The sequence below is a fragment of the Notolabrus celidotus genome, chromosome 1 (assembly GCF_009762535.1).
Source record: "Notolabrus celidotus isolate fNotCel1 chromosome 1, fNotCel1.pri, whole genome shotgun sequence".
Taxonomy (NCBI): Eukaryota; Metazoa; Chordata; class Actinopteri; order Labriformes; family Labridae; genus Notolabrus; species Notolabrus celidotus.
This window is the reverse complement of record NC_048272.1, coordinates 30,288,024-30,308,121: the sequence shown is the minus strand read 5'-3', so window position 1 is coordinate 30,308,121 and position 20,098 is coordinate 30,288,024. Positions and strand designations below refer to the sequence as shown.

At 41.9% G+C, this 20,098-nt stretch overlaps 1 protein-coding gene across 2 annotated transcripts in view; it reads right to left on the bottom strand.

Moving 5' to 3' along the window:
• The window catches only part of LOC117814178 (metabotropic glutamate receptor 7), a 353,505-nt gene that overhangs the window by 153,069 nt on the left and 180,338 nt on the right, over window positions 1-20,098 (bottom strand). For both annotated transcript variants that reach the window (XM_034685360.1, XM_034685368.1), the window contains 2 exons: window positions 14,154-14,289; window positions 11,263-11,417 (listed from right to left, as the gene is read on the bottom strand). In XM_034685360.1, coding sequence (XP_034541251.1) covers window positions 11,263-11,417; window positions 14,154-14,289 — 291 coding nt within the window. The remainder of the gene's footprint in view (window positions 1-11,262; window positions 11,418-14,153; window positions 14,290-20,098) is intronic.

The following is a 20,098-nucleotide window of genomic DNA, read 5'->3' as shown; positions in this document are numbered from 1 at the left end:
TCCAGATGTGTTACTTGGTCACAATTTTTTAAAATTCTTATAACAGTTTAGCATGTATAAGGCTTAAAGACACACTTTTGGATTAGGTGTATGGCTGCATTTTTCATTTTTTTACAGACGTATTGTAGCAGTCCTGAGAAATCTTGCTGCTGGGTCTCATTCTGCAACAGGACTGCAGCACATCAGACCGTGCACTGGATGGCTTCCAGGTGAGAACATTAGAGACGGTGAACACAGTGTTCCTGCTGAACACAGCACACAGAGACACCTCCCTAAATAAATAAATGTTGATTCAGTCGGACGACATCTGGAGCATAAAATAAAGATTTTGTCTGCTGCCTGTCTGTCTGTCCTGGTGGAGTTAAAATGTTGACTGAGAAGAAGAAGAAGAGTTTAAACTGTCAGGTGGTTCTTGTTAAACAGATGTCCACTTACAAACACACTGCAAACCTGTTGTTGTTTAGAGGGAATCACAGCTGTTATTGGGCTTTGATAAGTGAGGCGCATTCCATTCTACTCTCCTTTGATCTGTTCCATTTCATTCTATTCTGCTTTGATCTTTCGGAAACATTCTGTTCTGCTTTGATCTGTTACATTCTATTCTGCTTTGATCTTTCGGAAACATCCTATTCCTCTTTGATCTGTTCCATTATATTCTGCTTTGATCTTTCGGAAACATTCTATTCTGCTTTGAACTTTTGGAAACATTCTATTCTGCTTTTATCTGTTCCATTCTATTCTGCTTTGATCTGTCAGAAACATTCAATTCTCCTCAGCTTTGATCTGTCAATAACATTCTATTACACTTTGATCTGTTCAATTCCATTCTATTCTGCTTTGATCTGTTCATTTCATTCTATTCTACTTTGATCTTTCAGAAACATTCAATTCTATTCTGCTTTGATCTGTTCCATTCTATTCTGCTTTGATCTGTCAGAAACATTCCATTCTATTCTGCTTTGATCTGTTCCATTCTATTCTGCTTTGATCTGTCAGAAACATTCCATTCTATTCTGCTTTGATCTGTTCCATTCCATTCTGCTTTGATCTGTTCCATTCCATTCTATTCTACTTTGATCTTTTCCATTCCATTCAATTCTGCTTTGATCTGTTCCATTCTATTCTGCTTTGATCTGTTCCATTCCATTCTGCTTTGATCTGTTCCATTCTATTCTGCTTTGATCTGTCAGAAGCATTCCTTTCCATTCTGCTTTGATCTGTTCCATTCCATTCTATTCTGCTTTGATATGTCAGAAACATTCTACTCTATTCCTGAAGTTACCACCGGAACCCCAAGTCCTGCAGGAGGATCAGCTTTAGTATGAGGATGCATTAACATATCTATCCTTCTGGAAATAATTTTGTTTGAAAATAGTTCAATTTCCCTTCTTTGTACCTCTTTTGTTCCTTGTGGACAAGTCTGCACGGCTCTGATAACTCTCCCTCCTGCAGGGCTCCAGTCCATGCTCTCATTGTGTTGTGAAGCAGAAAAACACAAGAAAAAGCCAATATATAGAGTCTAAATAGAGGTTTGGTTTACATAGACAGACTACTCCTTTAGTTTGCCCTCATACAGGATGTTTGATGTAGCTGCAGCACCTTTCCTTCTTATTCTTATTGACTTGTTCTACGAGGAGAGAAGAGCAGAGTGGTGTAAAAAATATATTTCACGGCTTCTTCCGCTGCACTCTGTCTGATAAACACAGATCCATACATGCTGCTGTTTTTAAACACGGCTGCTGCTCCGTGTTTGTGAGGCGAGCACTTCGGTATCAAAGGAAGAAATACGGAGACAAGATTCTGCGAAGATCCGAGTTTTTCAGGGAAGCGGTAGCAGATTGGTGTTCACAGAGTACTTGGAGCTGCAGGGTACGTGATTTATCTCTCAGGGTATGCGGTGTAGGTATATCAGGATCCAGAGCACCTGTGAAGAGTGGAGGGAATATACACAAAGGTGCACAGAGTGGAGGAATCACAGAAGCTAACACCGAGAGCCGTGTAGCTGCTTCAGTCGCTCCCATTCACAAAACATCACACTGAGAGTTTGTGTCTCTAAAACACGAGTCACTCCGGGGACATTTTATCATTTCTCTCATTTGATTTTTTAAAATAAACTCTGAATGTGAGGTTTCTTGTTACCGCAGCAAGCTAATACATGATAGAGAGGAAACATTTCCACCTGCAGCTGGCTGAACGTTCTCCTTTCTGCTCCTGAGAGGAGCTACGATAACAGCAGCTGTCTGAAGCTGCATATCAGAGGTCAATTTAACTTCACAGGATCATATGTGCTCTGCAAACATGGGTCATACGTGTCACGCTTGCACAGTTTGATGGATGTGCTGGTGAGAGGAGTGTTTGCTAAAGGGCAGGTGAAGTCTACAGGGTCCATAAAGTTCAGGGGAGAGAAATCTGGAAGTTTCAATCACAAAGTGGATTTTATTTCACAGCACCGTCTCCAAAATGAATCAAACTCCATCCTGTCTGTGTTCCTATCATCACCAGGACTCTCTCTCAGCTGGGTTAATGCCCTCCTTCATGACGTCTATGAAGGAGGATTACAGCCACTGATGTTCTTTTAGGTCTGACCTTCATTACGGAATGTTCCGTTTTTTTCTCCAAATTTTGACAGTCTATTGTTTGCATATTTCGTCTGATAGAAATGCTTTTAAGCTGCATGGATGAGGTTTTTGCGCTCATGCTTACAGTCTATGCTTCTTAAATTCTCCCATGGGATAAAATGTTTCCTGGTTTGTTTTCTGCTGAACAGAAAAGTAAAAAAAATCAGAAAAAAGTAACTCATAGCCAAACAAACAGAAGCGTGAGAGGTCACAGCTGAAGCCTGAGCCAAGCTCCGGCTCTAATGGCCAAAATTAAAACTTGCTGCCAACGGCCGAGAGAGCGTCCAGAAGCGCTGCCGGGGCCAGAGCCAGTAAACAAGAGGGGAAAAGTCAATCACCGGCTCTTATTTAGCTCCGCCTGAGGAAAGAGAGGAAAGTAGTTTCAAGCCCTGACTGTAGATAAGACTAATCCTGAGTCTGAAAAGAAAGCACAAGTTGGTGAGGTGATTGAAGACGAGCGTGAGGACAGGTAATAACAGATTTATTGGACGAAGGAATGAGGCGTTAACCGTGGATCTTCTTAATTCATGGGAAATTCACAAATGCACTTTAATTAAACTTTTGAATTATGTTTTTACTAAGAGTTACAGAGAGGTTGTTTTTCAAACTGTGAAGACGCTCCACTAACAGGTGGATTTATGATTGAGAGTTTATCTACTTGTTGCTCAGCTATTACTTTAAATATATAAACATGAAAAGTGTGAAGGACGTAGCTGGTTTTGTACAGAAACTATCCAAACTACAAAGTCTCAAACAACAATGTGACAAAATTCACTTCCTTTGGGTATTTCTGTCTGCGTAGCTGCTCTCTGCTCCATTTTTTCTTCTTCTACTACATTTTAAAGTAGAGATAATGTGACATGATCAACCTTATAACTGTTATATGGAAGAAATGTCCATATTTTTGAATATTAAAGAACAATATTTAGCTCAACAACTAAACCGAACATGCAGCTAGTTTGTTGAATACCTTGAAATAAAAAATGGAGACCTGAGGATTTTTTTAATTCATATTAAACCTCAGAATATATAAATAATGAACAAGTGCTTTAGTCGTCTCACTGTACTGTACTTCTAAGGCTGTATTATTATTTATTTTAAGGGTTTATTCTCAGTGGACTACATCATGAGGCGCTGCTCGCTGAACTACTAACAAATGTGTCCTTGCTAACACAGACGCTGTCACTTGATTAATTCAAACACTACATAAATCGGTACCTTGTAAAAATCCTAGTCTCTTTGTCGTCTGTCAGGAGGGGGCTGCTAGCTGAGTTGCTGCTAATATCAGCTCAACTTGTTTACAGCTGGGTGTGCTTCAGTGGTCAGTAATTTAATCAATGAAACCAGCTTCATGGGAAAAACTGCCTCTCTGTCACTCTTCAGTAGAGGCAGAATGTCCTGAGGGGCTGCGGGCTGAGCTGTTGCTAACATTGGCTTAGCTTTTCTCTCTGGAAACTTGAGCTCCAGATGTCTGATGACTGAAGTCCTTCCTCTGGTTTAATCTAAACTTTGAGCTTCTGGAAAACTAAATCTGTCTGCTAAAACCTTTTCAGATCATAAGAAGACTTTTTGTTTTTCATTTGCATGACCAGCTTCATCTGCACTTTTAATCATTTTAAATAAGAAGTTGCTGAACGAAACTGAAGAAACACTCATGATATCTTAATGAGGAAACACTGGAGGTAAAATAACATATTAAAACTCAACACAGGAAATTAAACTCACCAAAATAAAATACATTTCTAAGATAATAAAATAAACTAAAATGCTATAATTAATAAAATAAATAAAAATTTGAACTAGATAATAAATAGAGTCCATCACCCGAAGACCTGAGGGCTCTCACTGGCTCATGATAAAAGCAAATCTGATAAATAAGAAGGAGCAAGACCATTAAGAGATGTAAAAACAAATAAATACAATTCAAATCTATTCTAAAATATTTTTGTCCTCTGCAGCAGCTCAGACAATCCTGTACAAGAATAACTTCAGTCTCTTGTCTATCGTTGCCATGATTTGTCATTTTGTGTATCTTTGGTGTCTCCAGTGGTTTGTTTGGATCCAAGCTGCTAACTCATTTTGGTTGAGTCTCTGTGTGGAATCAGAAACACAGCGTCCCTACACGGTGTCTTCATCTCTCTCTGAAATGGCTCATAATTCAGATTTTCTGTGTTGAATGTGTTCAAGGCTACTGTTTATAACCCAGTCCTCCTTTCTCCTGAACAAAATAAAAACACAGCGAGAGAGACAGCTGCACATTTCACAGCCTGATAGAAAAAGTCATAAATAGAGTGGTATAAAACGTCTGCTCTGAGTCAAACATACTCGTTTTTGTTTCCAGATCATCTCAGGTCTGCAGCCATCAAATGCTGCCCACCTTTCCTCCGTTGCGTAAGCAGAGTATGTCTTCCACGTCCTGCCGTCTGTGTGCAGGAGCACATCCATGTTGGCAGACTCTGATTATGTTTTAAACTTAGATCCAGATTCAAACACTCCTATCTGCTGCACACACACAGGTACAGTGAACCCACCGGCTCTGTGTTCAAAACAAAGAAGAGGAGGAGGAGGAGGAGGAGGAGGAGGAGGAGGAGGAGGAGGAGGAGGAGGAGGAGGAGGAGGAGGAGGAGGAAGGGGAGGAGGGGGCTGGCGTGTAGGCAGACATCTCTTCTCAGTAAACTCTCTCCGGTTCACTCGGCCTCTGCCTGCAGTCAGACCTCCAGTTTTGCTTCTCTGATCCACCGAGGAAAAGTTTGTTCAGTTACACACGATTCGTTTAGTGAAGCTTGAAAATGAAAAAGTCTCACATGATTCAAGGCGCTGCCTTCCTGTGAGGAAGAGGAGTCAAAACAAATGTACTCGCCTCCTAGCTGTGGGTGCATAATCTCTTATTCACCCTTTTGTGCACATGTTAGCTTATATTAGTGTTATTTGCATAGCATCTTTAAAAGCAACAGAAACACAACACAAGAAAGATGTGGAAACACTGAAGAGAGAAGAACGAAGTAAATAAAAGATTTTAACGCAACTGAGAGTGCAATCTGCTATGAACCAGCCTTTGCATCTTACAGTGTTGCCAACTTAAGTGACTTAGTCGCTATATTTAGCGAGTTCTCAGACCCCTCGAGTGACTCTTTTTCATAAAAGCGACATATCTAGCAACTTTTTCTGGTGTTGTTGGAGACTTTTGGAGGCTGACGTGAAAGTATGTATCATGCTTACTCTTCTCAACGAGCAGCGGGTGCTGCAGTGGCCCCGCCGTAGCTGCAGTCAGATGTTCTACCGTAAACTAAAAAACTAAAGTTATAAAAATATAAATATATATTTGAAAAAACTAAAAGGTAACTCCACCAGAATTTCTCTTTAGGGTCACTTTTGCCAGTCCCAACCCCGGAATAGAAGAGGGTTGGAATTGGGGCTTTGATATAAAAAAACAAGAATTTAAATTTTTGAGATAAACACAAGGTACATGTGCTGAAAGAAAGGATGAGTGCTCAGTGAAGTAACCCAGGTGAAGGTGGGCTTCTCCATTCACTGATGTTTCCTTTAGTTCGGCCCATGGCACCTCGGAGGAACAGTTAACTCTGGCGTCCCAGAGCAACCTCCCTCCATGCCAGCTCCTGCTGACCATCATATCCACTAGCAGAACACCCCAATGTAATAACCCAACCCATACAGTACTGCCATGTTCAAGAGACCCAGGCTCCGTACATACAAGCTTCAGCTCCAACATCCAACACGGATACCATACCTTCTCTAGCATCTGGCCCCTAAAGCAGCCCCCCCCCCTGCAGCTAGATATTTAAAGACAGGGAAGGCAGTGCCAAGATGAGATGCCGGTCTAGGCTATTACTCATCCCCGCCGATCTAGGCTGTGTGCTCTACCTTTCCCCCTGCTGAATATTATCAACAGAAGAAAGTCCATTTGTAGTTATAAACACATCCAGGGTGTTTTTAACTTACTTTTGCCTCTCTCGTGACTTTACTCGCTTCTCCTACAGCGACCATTACAACTTAAATCATGCAAATTAAGTGATGACATCATTTCACGACTACTAGCGGCTTTTAGCTACTTTAGTTACTGAGGAGTTAGCATCTTAGCACACACAGGCGTTTGGTGTATGCAGGATGTGCTGCAGCCTGGTGTCAGGAGAGCTCTGAATTGCCACGTGGAAAAACACAACAGAGTTCAGAAAGGATCAGATGTTATCAGCTTTGTTTCCACAGATATCTGAACATTAAACTATGATTGATTCAGATACAAAGATCTGCAGAGGACAGCTCAGATCTCAGCCCCATGAACTGCTTCAGAGACCCAGGAACTTTATTTCAATATAATGAGTTACTGATGTATAAAGTGTCAAGTTAAACCTTTAATTTAGTGACCTTTAAATTATTATGATTGGTTAATATGAGTGAACATCTACATTTCATGACTGTAAAGGATTTGATGTCAGTTATATAACAACCAGAACAACTTTATTATCTATGTCTGATTTGCTCTGTACTAAGTCTGTTATATAACACCAGTGGATCTCTTTCTGTGGTTGGATATAGCTCATTGGTTTAATCATTCCTCCGCTGTATAATATCAAACCCTGAGATTTGTAGATTAATCTCTGCTGGAGGCCTCAGACTCAGCAGGTGTCTTCTTCAGGTGTTTCTCTCTTCATCTATCTATCTGCCTCTCCCGTTGCTTGGTTCAACAGCTCCTGCAGCAGGCCGTAGTTCAGCTCTAATTTGCATTTACATAACAAACACTCAATGCTTTTTCTTCTGAGGTCAGATGACACGAGATGGAGAGTGACCTTTTCAAAAACCTCACAGGAGATTAGACAGTATTTATTTACAGCCGCTGGATTTGAAATGTTTCCCTTCCTTTTTATTTGATTTGATTCAAAATCAGATGCAGAGTGTCTCACAGAGAAACTGAAGTCAGAGTAAATTGGGAGTCTCTGCTTCCTCTCACTGCAGAGACATCCACACCACCCAGAGTATTTGTATGTTTTTCACAGCCTGACAACAAGAGGCACATTCCAGATGTTCTATTTCCCTGTCAGAGCAGATTCAGGGGGAATTTAACAAACACACTCTTTGTTATTCCCCTTATAAGATTGACCAGCAAACAGGCTTGATGCTGAAATCTGCAAATTCAGTTTGTTCACAACCATGCAGCATCAGAATGACTGATTACTAGCATCGAGGCTTTTCTTAGCGTTAGCCATGTCAAACTAAACAGAAACAAAGCTAATGAAATGCAGCAGGAAAGACACTCCTGCTAATGCATCCGGATTAAAGCACACTCTCTCTGAGGAGCGACTCAGAAGCAGGATTATAATCTAGATGAACAGAAACAGAGCCCCTAATCAGATGCTGTTTTGTCCCCTCAGGCACACTGTAGTCAAGCTGCCGCAGTGTCTTCCTGCTTCCTGCTGCTGCCGTGACGAAAAAACCCTGTCACATTTCACTTTAAAAAAAGTATGTGTGCTACCTGACAAATGTAACCCTGGTGTCATATTTATCTCGTATTGTATTATACTATATTGTATTATATCCATGTACACCTAAGTACTACTATCAGATCCTGTGTAGTCATGTGATATGCATCCGCCAATCAAGGTGCTGGGGGCATCACATAGAGGCAGCAGCTGCCGTCAATCAGTGTGCTCAGCTGGATTGTCGGAGCTGCTGCAAGTCGGTGAACCACATTATTTTACTCGTATTGTATCTCATTATAATCCTGGTAACCAAAAATGCATTAAGCCTATCCTAACACTTACCTGTAGATGTCTTTAGCACTTCGTATGGCTCTAACTAAGTGCCTTGTGGGGCTTTGTGCAGCACCTATCTGTTTGTACGCAGTGTGGGGCTTTGTGTATTTTCATGATGAACTGTGTAAATCTGTGAAACTTAATGATTTGATTTCCTAGAGCTTTAAAGCTACATTATGTAACTTTAAAATGACTATTGATTGATTGAGAACCAGTTTTAGTGATTAAAGTCTGGCTCTGTCTGCTTATAAAGGCTAGGTTTATCCTTTACTTTTTTTTTTAAGTTGGATTTTTGGGCTTTTTCACCTTTATTGATAGGACAGATGAAGAGAGACAGGAAACATGGGGAGTAGAGAGTGGGAGAAGACATGCAGTAAATGGTCAACCGGCCGGGAGTTGAACCGGTGACCTCTGCAATGAGGACTATAGCCTCTGTACGGGGGACGCTCAGACTGCTAGGCCACCAACGCCCCAAGTTTTTCCTTTTCTGAATGAACTGTGATATTGGTGAACTTACGGCGAGGACTTTTACAGGACTTTTTCTCTCAACCGAACTTATCTAAATCTTCTGCTTAGTAGCCAAAAAGGTGTTACACAAGTACAAAAACTTTTAGCGGATGCACCTTGACTTCAAGGATACCATTGCACCCATTACAATAGAAGAAATCTACTGGAGAAATTCAAAACGTCTGCTTTGTATTAGCCACTCATGGTGTAAAACACCTGAACTGCCCTTTAATGGGAAAAGGCATCAAGAGGAGGGACGGTGTCAGACAAACTTGAGATCATGAAGACTAAAAGTGTTGATCAGGAGAAACAAAGCGTCTGCTTCAGCTGTCTTGTAGGAACAACAGAGCAGCACTGACAACCGTATTCATACTAATGACAGCGTTTAGATGAAGATGCATCGTATCACAGCGGTGTTTAGTCACTACAGGCGACTCAGAGTGTGGCTGTCATTTCCTACAAAGACGCTGGCGGGGATATAAATGTGCCTTTGTTGTGCCAGCTCTCTTCAAATGGAGATTTTTCACTTCTAATAAATATGAATCCTTTGTTCTTTTTTTCTTGATGCGCAAATTCGACAGTGAGGTGCTTAATGGGAAGTAGACACATCTGATTTTCTCCTTCAGAGTCTTTCTGCACACTAATAACAGCCTTGGTAATCAGATTGTGGATGTTTTGTTGTAATGTCACTTCCTTCTCCTCCTCTGAAGCATGTTTCACCGACACTCAAAGAAGCAGAGGATCCGGAGGACGATGCAAAAAGAGGAGGAGCTCAGTTTGTAACCCTGGACATCTTCAGTGCACTTCCACACTTCGTTGTGCTCTCTGATAACTTCTGTCGCCTTTCTTATTGACAATGATTCATGGAAAGTGATGTTTCTTGGGCATAAAGGCTTCAGGAGAGGATGCTGGGCTGTGACGGGTATTAGGATAACTGAGGTATGAGGACAGCAGATCCATTCACTCAGAGCAGGGAAAGGTGAATGGGGAAAGAATTAGGCTGTGTGATGAGAGTGAAGCATTCATCTGTTGGAGTGGATGAAGTATCACCTGGCATGAACGTTTTATGAGACAATCTGACTTTATTTGGAAATATATACAGGTCTAAAAAAATGTTAAACAGGAGATATAAAGCTGGTGCAAAGAGGTCGTGAGCCTAGCTTAGCATAAAGACTTTGGGTAAGAGCTAGCCTTGCTTTGTCTAAAAGAAGAACAAAATGAGGGATGCGTGCACAGAGACAGAAAACCGAAGAAATGGGAAAAATAATAAAAGACATAATCATAAGAAAAAACTTCAAAATAAAATGAAATGAATACAATAAAATTAATAAAATAAGTAAGGGTAGAAAGCAAAATTAAAAATCAGTTGAAGTTAAAATGATCGGATTAATACACAAATTAAATAGATAACTAAATAAATAAGATAAATACATGTTGTAAAAACAGTGAGTATATAAATAAATCACTCTAAATTAAAAGCCAGAATAAAAAGGTGTATCTTCAGTTTGTTTTTAAAAAAAAGAGATATATAATGAAAGGTGTCCCACAGGGATCAGTCCTGGGCTCTGTTTTATTCATAATCTACATTAAAAACATTGACTCATCTATCTCTGACTTTAAAGTCCACCTTTATGCATATGACACTGTTCTCTATTGTTCGGCTGACTCTCTGCTGCTTGCGGTTGCAAAATTACAGTCTTGTTTTAACGCTCTTCCTTTTAGTTTATTTGGGGTTTGTTTTCATTGTATCTCAACATCGTTGTAAAGGAGGGAAACCTCAATGACTTTCAAGGCTTAAATACAGGTTGATGATGATTGTTACAGGCTGCTTAGTTAATTTGGACTACAACTGAATTAGGTTTGGTGTAAGGTTCTGTACCGTTAACTGATATCTGCCTTTAAACCAACAATGTCCCCGACATCTCATACAGGCAATGCATCTTTAAATGAGCATTAAAGCCAGAGTCATCTCCTGTTATAGCTCCATGAATAAATCCCTGGATTACAGGTTCACACACCATTCTCTGAGTAAAGATGAGATTCAGAAGTCTCTCTGTCTTGACATAGGCCCCTCTGTGTTCATTAAAGCCAAACACCGTCTGAGAGAATATTATCTTTAACCCCGTTCATGAAGCAGACTCAATCCAACCACTGAAACACTGAGATGACTGCAGACACAGCAGAGCTGACAGAGCAGCTCCTGCAGCACGATGATGATGATAGTGATGATATAACATCATCATCATCATCATCATGAAAAGCCAGCGCTGAAGTTTGGTGTGTCAGGAAACCAAGAAAAGAGGGCGAGAGAATGTTTGAGGAAACTTCTCACAGCTGATGGGACTAAACTTGATAAACTCTGAACGTACCGTTGATGGTGGCTCTCTTCGGCAGGATGGTGATGGCGCCCACAGCGGCGTCCTCCAGCTGGTGGATGGGACTGTTCTTGGCCCCCCAGCTGTCAGAGCCGATCCACAGGAAGTGACCGACCTGGTCTGCTCGTTTGCTGGCGTTTAAAATCCCCCTGGAATCAAAAATACAGAATCACTGAGTCACATGAGGAGTGTGTAAATGTGTGTGTGGCGCTCTTAAAAACTTCACACATAGCAGGCAAAATAAAACCAGCTTTCTGTCAGAACGTGCAACTTTCTATGGAAAAGATGCATTATAATTTATGAAAATACATATTTGGGTGAATTTTCTCACCTAGAGTTGAAAAAAAGAGCTGAACAGCTTTTTATGAGTTAAATAGATCTGCCAATGCACTGAGGAAAATGTACTTGTTCAGTTTATTGAAATATGAAAAAGGTCTTAATGCAAGAAACTGAGGTAGTGTACTTTCCTCACCCCATTGGCAGATTATTTTTTCACCCATTGCAAGCTCTTGTTTTTTTTGCTTGTATCACCTTGAACAAGACTTTCATCTGGACTTGTTAGGTCTATATGGCTTATTTGAACTAATGAGAACATTTTTACTGGAAATAAGACAAAAAACGTTCTCAGTTCTGAGTGTTTGCAGCCTATGAGCCCAGGACAGGTTTTCACATCTAGCATCTGCTGGATCTACACCTGTTAAGTGATGAGGTCTGACTGATCTGATCACAGCTGTCCACACATGGACATACCATGCATCTCTCTGTTCTTCTTAATATGCTACCAAACACACCTTCACCAGAAAAAACATTAAAGGTGACATATTATGCTCTTTTTCATCAATATATATTGGTCTAAGAGGTCCCCAAAACATGTCTTTAAAGTTTATGCTCAAAAAAACACTTTGAAATCAGATTTTGGCATGCCTGTAAACCCCTCTTTTTTAGCCCTGCTCAGAACGGTCTGTTTTCTCTCTGACCACGCCCCTTCAAGAAGTTGATGGGGCCTTGGCTCTCCAGCACATTGATCTAATGTTTGCATGTTGGCAGAATATACATGGCTGCTCACAGACCCGCGTTACTTCAACCCTCTGAATTTGATCCAGAATCTGATCCTGATGGAGAGGCACTTGCAGCAGGACCTTTCTGAACGATTGGTCACAGATTTAGTGTTTCTTGTTGGTAGACGTGTGTCTTGGTACACAGCTACGAACATGTAGCTATGTGGCTATGCCAACTAGCGCTAGCACTTTAGCATGGAAAATAAAAATCGTCCACTAGATCTTCAAATCTGCAGACGTGGGGAGTAAAATCGACCTTTGTGTTTATTAAGACAGCCTACAACTAGCATGCCTCTCTCCTAAGCTCCTTGTTAGCACACATGTGTGCAGGTAATGAAAAACGGAGGAGGGGTTGAGTTGTATTTTATACAGTCTACGGGCTGAACAAGCTCCGAGCTCTGACTTCCGTTACAGACCGGATGGCGTTATGACGTATGAAACTCACTGAAAAATGAAACGGCTCGTTTCAGCACACATTTACAGAAAGGTGGAGAAATCAAAACAGGGGCAGGATGGATTCTTTTCATTTTCGGGGGGTTTGTAGACATGCCAGGGACACATATTTCTGGTAGAGAACCATTAATAAGTCGATTTTGCATAATATGTCACCTTTAAGTAAGGGATAACGTATGGTTAGCAGGTAGTTATGGGAAATATAATCCCGACAGGGTGAGACAAGACGCGGCTTACCTGGCTACAAACATAAGATACAAACACGTTGGCAAAAAAACAATAATTGAAAGATTATTTCATTGATTTTAATGATTTATGTTTACGGTACAAAAAAATAGTCCCAGTGATTCCACAGCAGTTAGTGTTCCATGGCAATGGATTCTTATCTGCCTGTTGCAGTTGATTTAACATGAAACTGTCTTCATTCAACAAAAGTCGCAACTTTTACCTCTGCTGCTGTCATCACCACCTCTTATGAATTAAGTTTCTTTGCAGCGACTGATAACTTAAAGTTTCTCTCACCTGCTTCGCTTGTTGCTAGTATTGCTGGACAGGATCCAACATGAAAATGACCGTAACCTGCCGATTTAGCATGCTAACCGAAACTAACGTTTTAGCCACGTTGTTTTGATGCTAACGGAAGCTAACGGTTTTACCTCACCTTACGGTCTGTAGTGTCAACAAGCAGAAGAGCTCTTTTCTGTGGATTGATTTACCATGATCTGGATCAGTTTGCCTCTGGCGTTGCTCATATTAGTGAAAGGTAATAACCGTCGTCAAGAGGTTGTAAAGGGGATTTGACCAATCAGAATCAAGCATCTTACACAACCGGAACATCAGTAAGAAAGCTGGGTAATAAACTATGATAACAAACCAAGATTCTAACATTGATCTACAGTACTGTGGATTATTAGTGGAATATAAGAACAACACAAGTACTAAATATCTCTCTCCTCACTGCACTGTATTATTATAAACTCTGATGAACTGTGCGTGGGTCAGTCTCCTGATCGGGTTAGGGTTTATGCGTTATAATGGAGCGACTTCAAAACTGTCACTTGAGAAGACTGAACATCTGAGCCAGCTGCACCATCTTACACCCCGTAAGACATTCAGAGTCTCTAACTCATGCTCATGTTGGGGGGTGTGGCCACATTGAGCTTAAACTGTGCAGAGTGCAAACACAGCTCTCTGAGAGGTCTTGTGTTTGAGTCCATGATGTTGTATTTTAGGCCCCTCTGTATCAGATGCAGGTTGGGCATGTTGATTTTGCAGAACCCTGCAGAGGTGAACGTTTTCACACCAGCATCCATTACTTTAAGTGTCGGTTGTTTGATACGTGTAAAGATGTGTGCACAGAGGTGTGTTATTTACCTGATGTCCTCGTCTGAAGCGAACAGGATGACGGCCCGGGCGTACCGAGTGTCCAGCAGCAGGTTGATTATCTTATCGAAGTTGGAGGGTGCGTGGTCGTGAGGGATCTTCAGTGACTGAGCGATACAGATCCCACCTAAGGACACAGAGTGAAAAGCACCTTTAATCATCAGACATCTCAGACCTCACTGCTCCTTGAGCTTCAGCGTATCATTTGAAAAAAAGGCTTTACTGTGTGAGACACAGAAGAAAGTAAAAACTGAGTAATTTATTGATTTTATCCTCTCTGACTTTAACCTTTAAGAAACATCCATGAAAGGTTTCCTCCAAGAGTTCAAGCAAAAGGTTGAGAGCAGCAGAAAAGTAAGTGCAATCAAAGAAGTAGAAAGAAAGAAACAGCAGCAGAAGAAAAGAACTCTCCTCTTCTCTGTCTGACATTTCATGAATTCACAGAAACTGGGTGGTGTTCACAGTGTGAGGAGAAATGCTGAGAGGGCTGCAGAGCCACAACCCCAGGTTTAACAAATGTCTCTGTGCAAGAAAGAGTGCTGACTTCAAAGGATGTAACGTTTTAACATCACTCAGCTGGACGCACAACCGCTGTCCGCTGATCAAACCATGCATCCAAACTTAGATCAGACGGTTTACTGAGGCTGTGAGTCATTTAACTACAGAGGCGTCAGGGTGAGTAGACCACAGGTGGACAGCTGTGTGCACACCTGCTCACACCTCTTCTGCTTCTGATCCGACCTCACTGCACGGCTTACAGAAATATCACATGTCAGAGGTGATATGACCTCCAGAGCAGACTTCTTTTATTAGTGACAGTCAGACAGATAGCTCCCGTCTTTAAAGGATCCTCTATAACACATCTCACTGTATCCAGAGACTGCTGGTCTCAAGGGTTCATCTGGATCAGAAGGATCCAGATTTGGGAATCAGCTTGATTTCGATCCTGGATTGGATGAACTTGATCCAGATACAGATTTTTCAGTTTACCACATCAGGATGGCAAGAGCTCTAAATGAAGCTATGCACTACCTTCTTTTATCCACAGGGGGCGCCACAATCTACACAAACTCAAAGCTCCTCGCATGAGCTTCAAGGTCTGTATATTATATTTGATATTAGTACATTGAAGGGATTAAATCTAAAACACTTCCAAAACACTGATGTCTAATTGATCTCCCCCCACTGCAGCGATTCAGCGACTCACGCAAGAAATAATCTACAATACAAACATAATTTTAAAAATGTTTTTACAGACCAGTTGAAAAAGTTTATTTAATTTAGCTCTTTCGGATCAAAGTTCTGAAAACTGAAACTGGATGATCTGTTTTAATCTGGTCTCATGATCCTTTGTTTTCTTAAATTTGGATGACCTAATTCAAGACTCGATTACCCTGAAGATCATAAAGAAACTATTATTTGCTAAAAACATGGTGATGAAATGACTTAACTATTTAAAACCTTCATTAATCTTTAAGAAAATCCTTCCGTTTCAACACCAACATGAAAAAAGACCTCAGACCACTTAAGACTGATTTAATATTTAATGGAGATGTTTCACTGAGAACCAAATTCGTGACAGCCCTCCAACATCTACAGGGAACTCTATCACCAAACTGTTGGAAAAACAAACTGACAGACTGTTGTTAATATTTATCAAAGTGTCTAAATGCACGTGGAAACATCTCCACTGTCGTCAATCCTGCACCGGTCGCCAACATTGTAATCTACCATCTCCATAGAGATTCATCTCTGACCCCGTCTCAGGATCCTGGCTTCCCCTCGTTGACATTTCCCCTCACACGAGATCATGTTAAACAGCCGCGTGAGGACTTTGGCCTTTAGGAGCTGAGGGCGAGTCAGAGGTCTTCAGTCGTCTAGAATCACTAATGAGATCAGCTCTGATGTCGGACACAGCAAGCCCCCTTGGGTCAGCTCCTGGGGTAAAGAGGGGCGGTGCAAGTTCTCACTGAATGTGATGAAAAGCTTTTTTCTACCACATTGTGGTTATTAACTCTGGACTTAGATGTAAAGAAACTACTTTAACACCTTGAACTCATTCATGATGTCATCATTACAAGCTTCAGCTGTGTAGAAAATAACATACCCTTTATCATGTTGATTTATGTCAGTGTTCTTGTTTCTTAGTTTACTTTGAATTAGTTATTTGATGCAATAAAAAGAGGTAGAAAGTAGGAAAGAGGGGAGGGGCAAATTACATTTCTTTTTTGGATCCAACTTTTCTTCAGGATTTCAACATTTCTCTTGGAATTCTGAGATCAGAGGCAGAATTCTAGAATGTCTTTGATCTTAAAGGTAGAGTTCTATTCCATAATCAATGCAATGTTTGGCATCTCTGTTGACCAATGAGGCTCCTGCAGCACTGTGCACCAGATTACCAGAGTAGAGGAGGAACGGTGAGTGGACACGTAACAAACACTAACACAAGAGTCATTGAACTTTCAATAACTGTGCACGTCTGCTTCCAACTCACACAAGAATATGTAACTCACTGCACTGGACCCATCAGAGGACTGGACCCACCTGTCCTCTCCTGGACAAATCCACTTGAAGAAGTCAGCATCAACGTCTGCTGCACATTTACAAAAGCCTCATCATGGGCCCTCTACGGTGAGAGCTGAGCCTCTCTGAGTGTTTCCTCCTCCAACTAGTGAGATCCGCTCAGGATCCGGTCAGTACTGCAGCTCACAGTGAAGACAGAGACAGACATTAGCTTGATGGAGGTCCCTCCTTGATTAGCTTCCTCGGTGGCAGCTGATGAATCGCCTCATCGCGCCGTTTCATGAGCGTTCAGAGTCCAGGGAAAATAAATGTTTGCGTCAGCGGATTCTTCCCATCATTAACAGCTGATAGATGTGTTCTTCTCCTTCATCAGGAGGGAAACCACTCTTCAACAAAGTCCAACACCACGTATGGTGGACTTACTTAAAACTGGTTTTATCTGATGCAGATTCTATCAGAACTAGCATTAGTTTGCTTCAGACACAAACTGGGAAAACACAGAAACATCATCATCTCGATTCCGCATCTCACAGCCCATACTCTCTCTTTGTCTCTGTGTTTGGTCTCCACCTCCTCCTGAAGGAGATTCAGGTTATCATGCTTTTCTGCAGCCAACTCTTACTTTTGTTATCGACAGTCCACTGTCTACTTTAAGTGATCGAAGGATTCGTCTGATCAATAATGACGCAGAAACCTGTCTGAAATGTTAAATATGTTGGATTCTTTCATCTGATTGGTTACATCAGCCTCTCTCTCCACCTCACATCCTCTCTGAGCATGCAGGACTCAAAGGGATACAAAACATCAGCAAAATCAAATCAATAAAAAAAATTTAAATTAAAGTGCAGAAAATCTGAAGTGTGACTTAAGAAGTAAAGAGGTCATATAAGATATACAAAATATGCAAAAAATAATGAAGGATTCCAGGAGCAGAAACCTTTCCATGCTGGAGGAACCAAACGATCTGCTCACTGAAAAGAACCACACTGCCCTTCTCTGCATGGGAAAGGTCATGACATGAAGGTATGAAGGTGTGTTACATAACTAACACACTCAGCCTCTCAGCCCCCTGTGATTAATTAGATATATCTGTCCGCAGTTTTTATGTGTTTGTCTCAAGCGGCAACCTCCGGTCTTAAAATATGAGTCAATGCGGAAGTGCTAAAAGCTGCAGTTCATCGAGGATCAGCTTGAGGCTGGCTCCGGAAGTACTGGAAGTCACATACACATGAATGGGAAAAAGATGATCTTTACAGCAGTAATCAACACGTTTACAGCCTGGTACAAAAGATGAGTGTAGTCTGCATAGCTCATTTCTCGATGTGCTCTCACTCTGAGGGGGGTGAATTTTTTTCTAACACGTCAATTTCGAAGATATTGAGATTACTAGTCTTCCAATGAGAGGCACAGCTGTCTGTGGGAACACTGCAGCTGTTGGCTAGGAGGCTCAAACTCCGCCTCTTTACATCACACTGGCTCGACAGAAGCAATATGGCTGCCGCTGCCGATTGGCTTCAAAACAGCTCTTCAGAAACAGACGGGTGACGTCACGGATACTACACCACTCCGGCGCGCCGTTTGGCGGGCTCTGGTCCAGGTCCTGCCCGGCTGCCTGGCTGTCTGCTCCTGGTGCTGGGCCCCTTCGGCCCTGGTGGCTCCTTGGGGGGCTGTGGGGGCGGTGTTGTGGAGGTGTTCCTTGGGGGGGCTGCGGGATCTCTCCCTCCTCGCCCCCCTTTCCTCCTGCTGGGTGACCTGGGGGTCGCCCTGGGTGCCCCGGCGGTACCTGTTTGCTTCCGGTCTGGGTCCTTGGCTTGTCCCCTGGCCTGGGTCTCCCGCGGCGCGTTGGGTCCTTCGGCCTGACTGCTCTCGTGGCCTGGGTGCTGGGCTGAACCGCTCGGCTGATCTGACCCAAGTGGTATCATCTGCACCAGTGGTGGTCTTGTTACACAAATAGAACACAGCACGGCGGCAACCCTCTGCGACCCAAGCTTCAGTAATGATTGTGGACACTAAGGGTTGTTAATCATTAGTTTCACCGCGCAGTTTTATTGGCGTCATGGTGAGATGGTCCCTCTCCATCTCAGTGTCAAGCACAGAAGAAAAATGTTTTCTTTCTTTTATTTTGCTGCAAGAATAAATTGCATTAATATTTGACAGTTTGTGACAAACATGACACAAACCAGAAATATATATGCAGACAAGAGAAAAAAGAAAAAAAAAAAAAAAGAGACAAGGGATGCTATAAAAAAGAGATGCTACAAAAGAGAAGCTGCAAAGGAGACACTACAAAAGAGATACTCAAAAGAGATGCTAAGAGAAGGGATGCTCCAAAAGATATGCTACAATAGAGATGCTACAAAAGGGAAGCTACAAAAAAAGGAAGCTTCAAAAGAGAAGCTATAATAGAGATGCTACATAGGAAAAGCTACACAAGAGACATTACAAAAGAGACGCTACAAAAAAATGCTTAAAAGTGGGATGCTACAAAAGATATGCTACAATAGAGATGCTACAAAAGAGATTCTACTAAAGAGACACCACAAGACAAAGGAGACACTATAAGGAGCTATACCTGTGCTCCACCTCAGAGATGTTCAGCTATACGAGGCCCACAAAGTCCCAGGACTTCCAGAGTCCTACCCCAACAGAACTTTTTGGGGGACAAATTTAGTCCATTGGAAATGTTACTTTAAATTACATTACCCCTTGGCAGTGACATAAAGACTCCTCTGCTGAATTCACTCACTGGTCCTCCGAAAGTTCCTTTACCTGCAAAAGGTTTTGCAGTCGTGACACTGTAAAGGATTTTAAACTTTAGAGCAAAAAATATAAGAGGCCAGAAAGAGCATCATGACGATCCATTTGACTGTAAAGAGTTTATTTGTGTACATCCCTGTTGGTCCCAGCCAGGTGAACAGAGACAGTAAGGAGATTGTGGGAGTATTTGGAAACAGAAGTCATGCAGCCTGCAGCACAACCGAGCAGCAGTCAGATTAACCTGTCCACATAAATTACTGTCATACTACCTGTGAGAGAGCCGACACAAGACACACATGAACAGCTCTATTGATCGTTCTGTAATCTGTGTGCTCGAGCAGGTAGAATCCATCACAGTGATCAGTCGGTTATATGATGTCATGTACACACACACACACACACACACACACACACACACACACACACACACACACACACACACACACACACCCGACCTCTCCTTTCCACCAATCAGCTGCAGGTGTCTCCAGTAGATCTCCTGTTAGCTGACTATAACCATAGACTGTAGATAAAAATGGACAGCGTTGCTCCGCCTCTTCCTCTTCTAAAGCCAAAAAAACCCACTCCAGGGCGCAGCCATTGTGCAGCCAGAGTCTGCAAAGCAACAGAATTTCTGTGGTTGCCACAGTAATTTC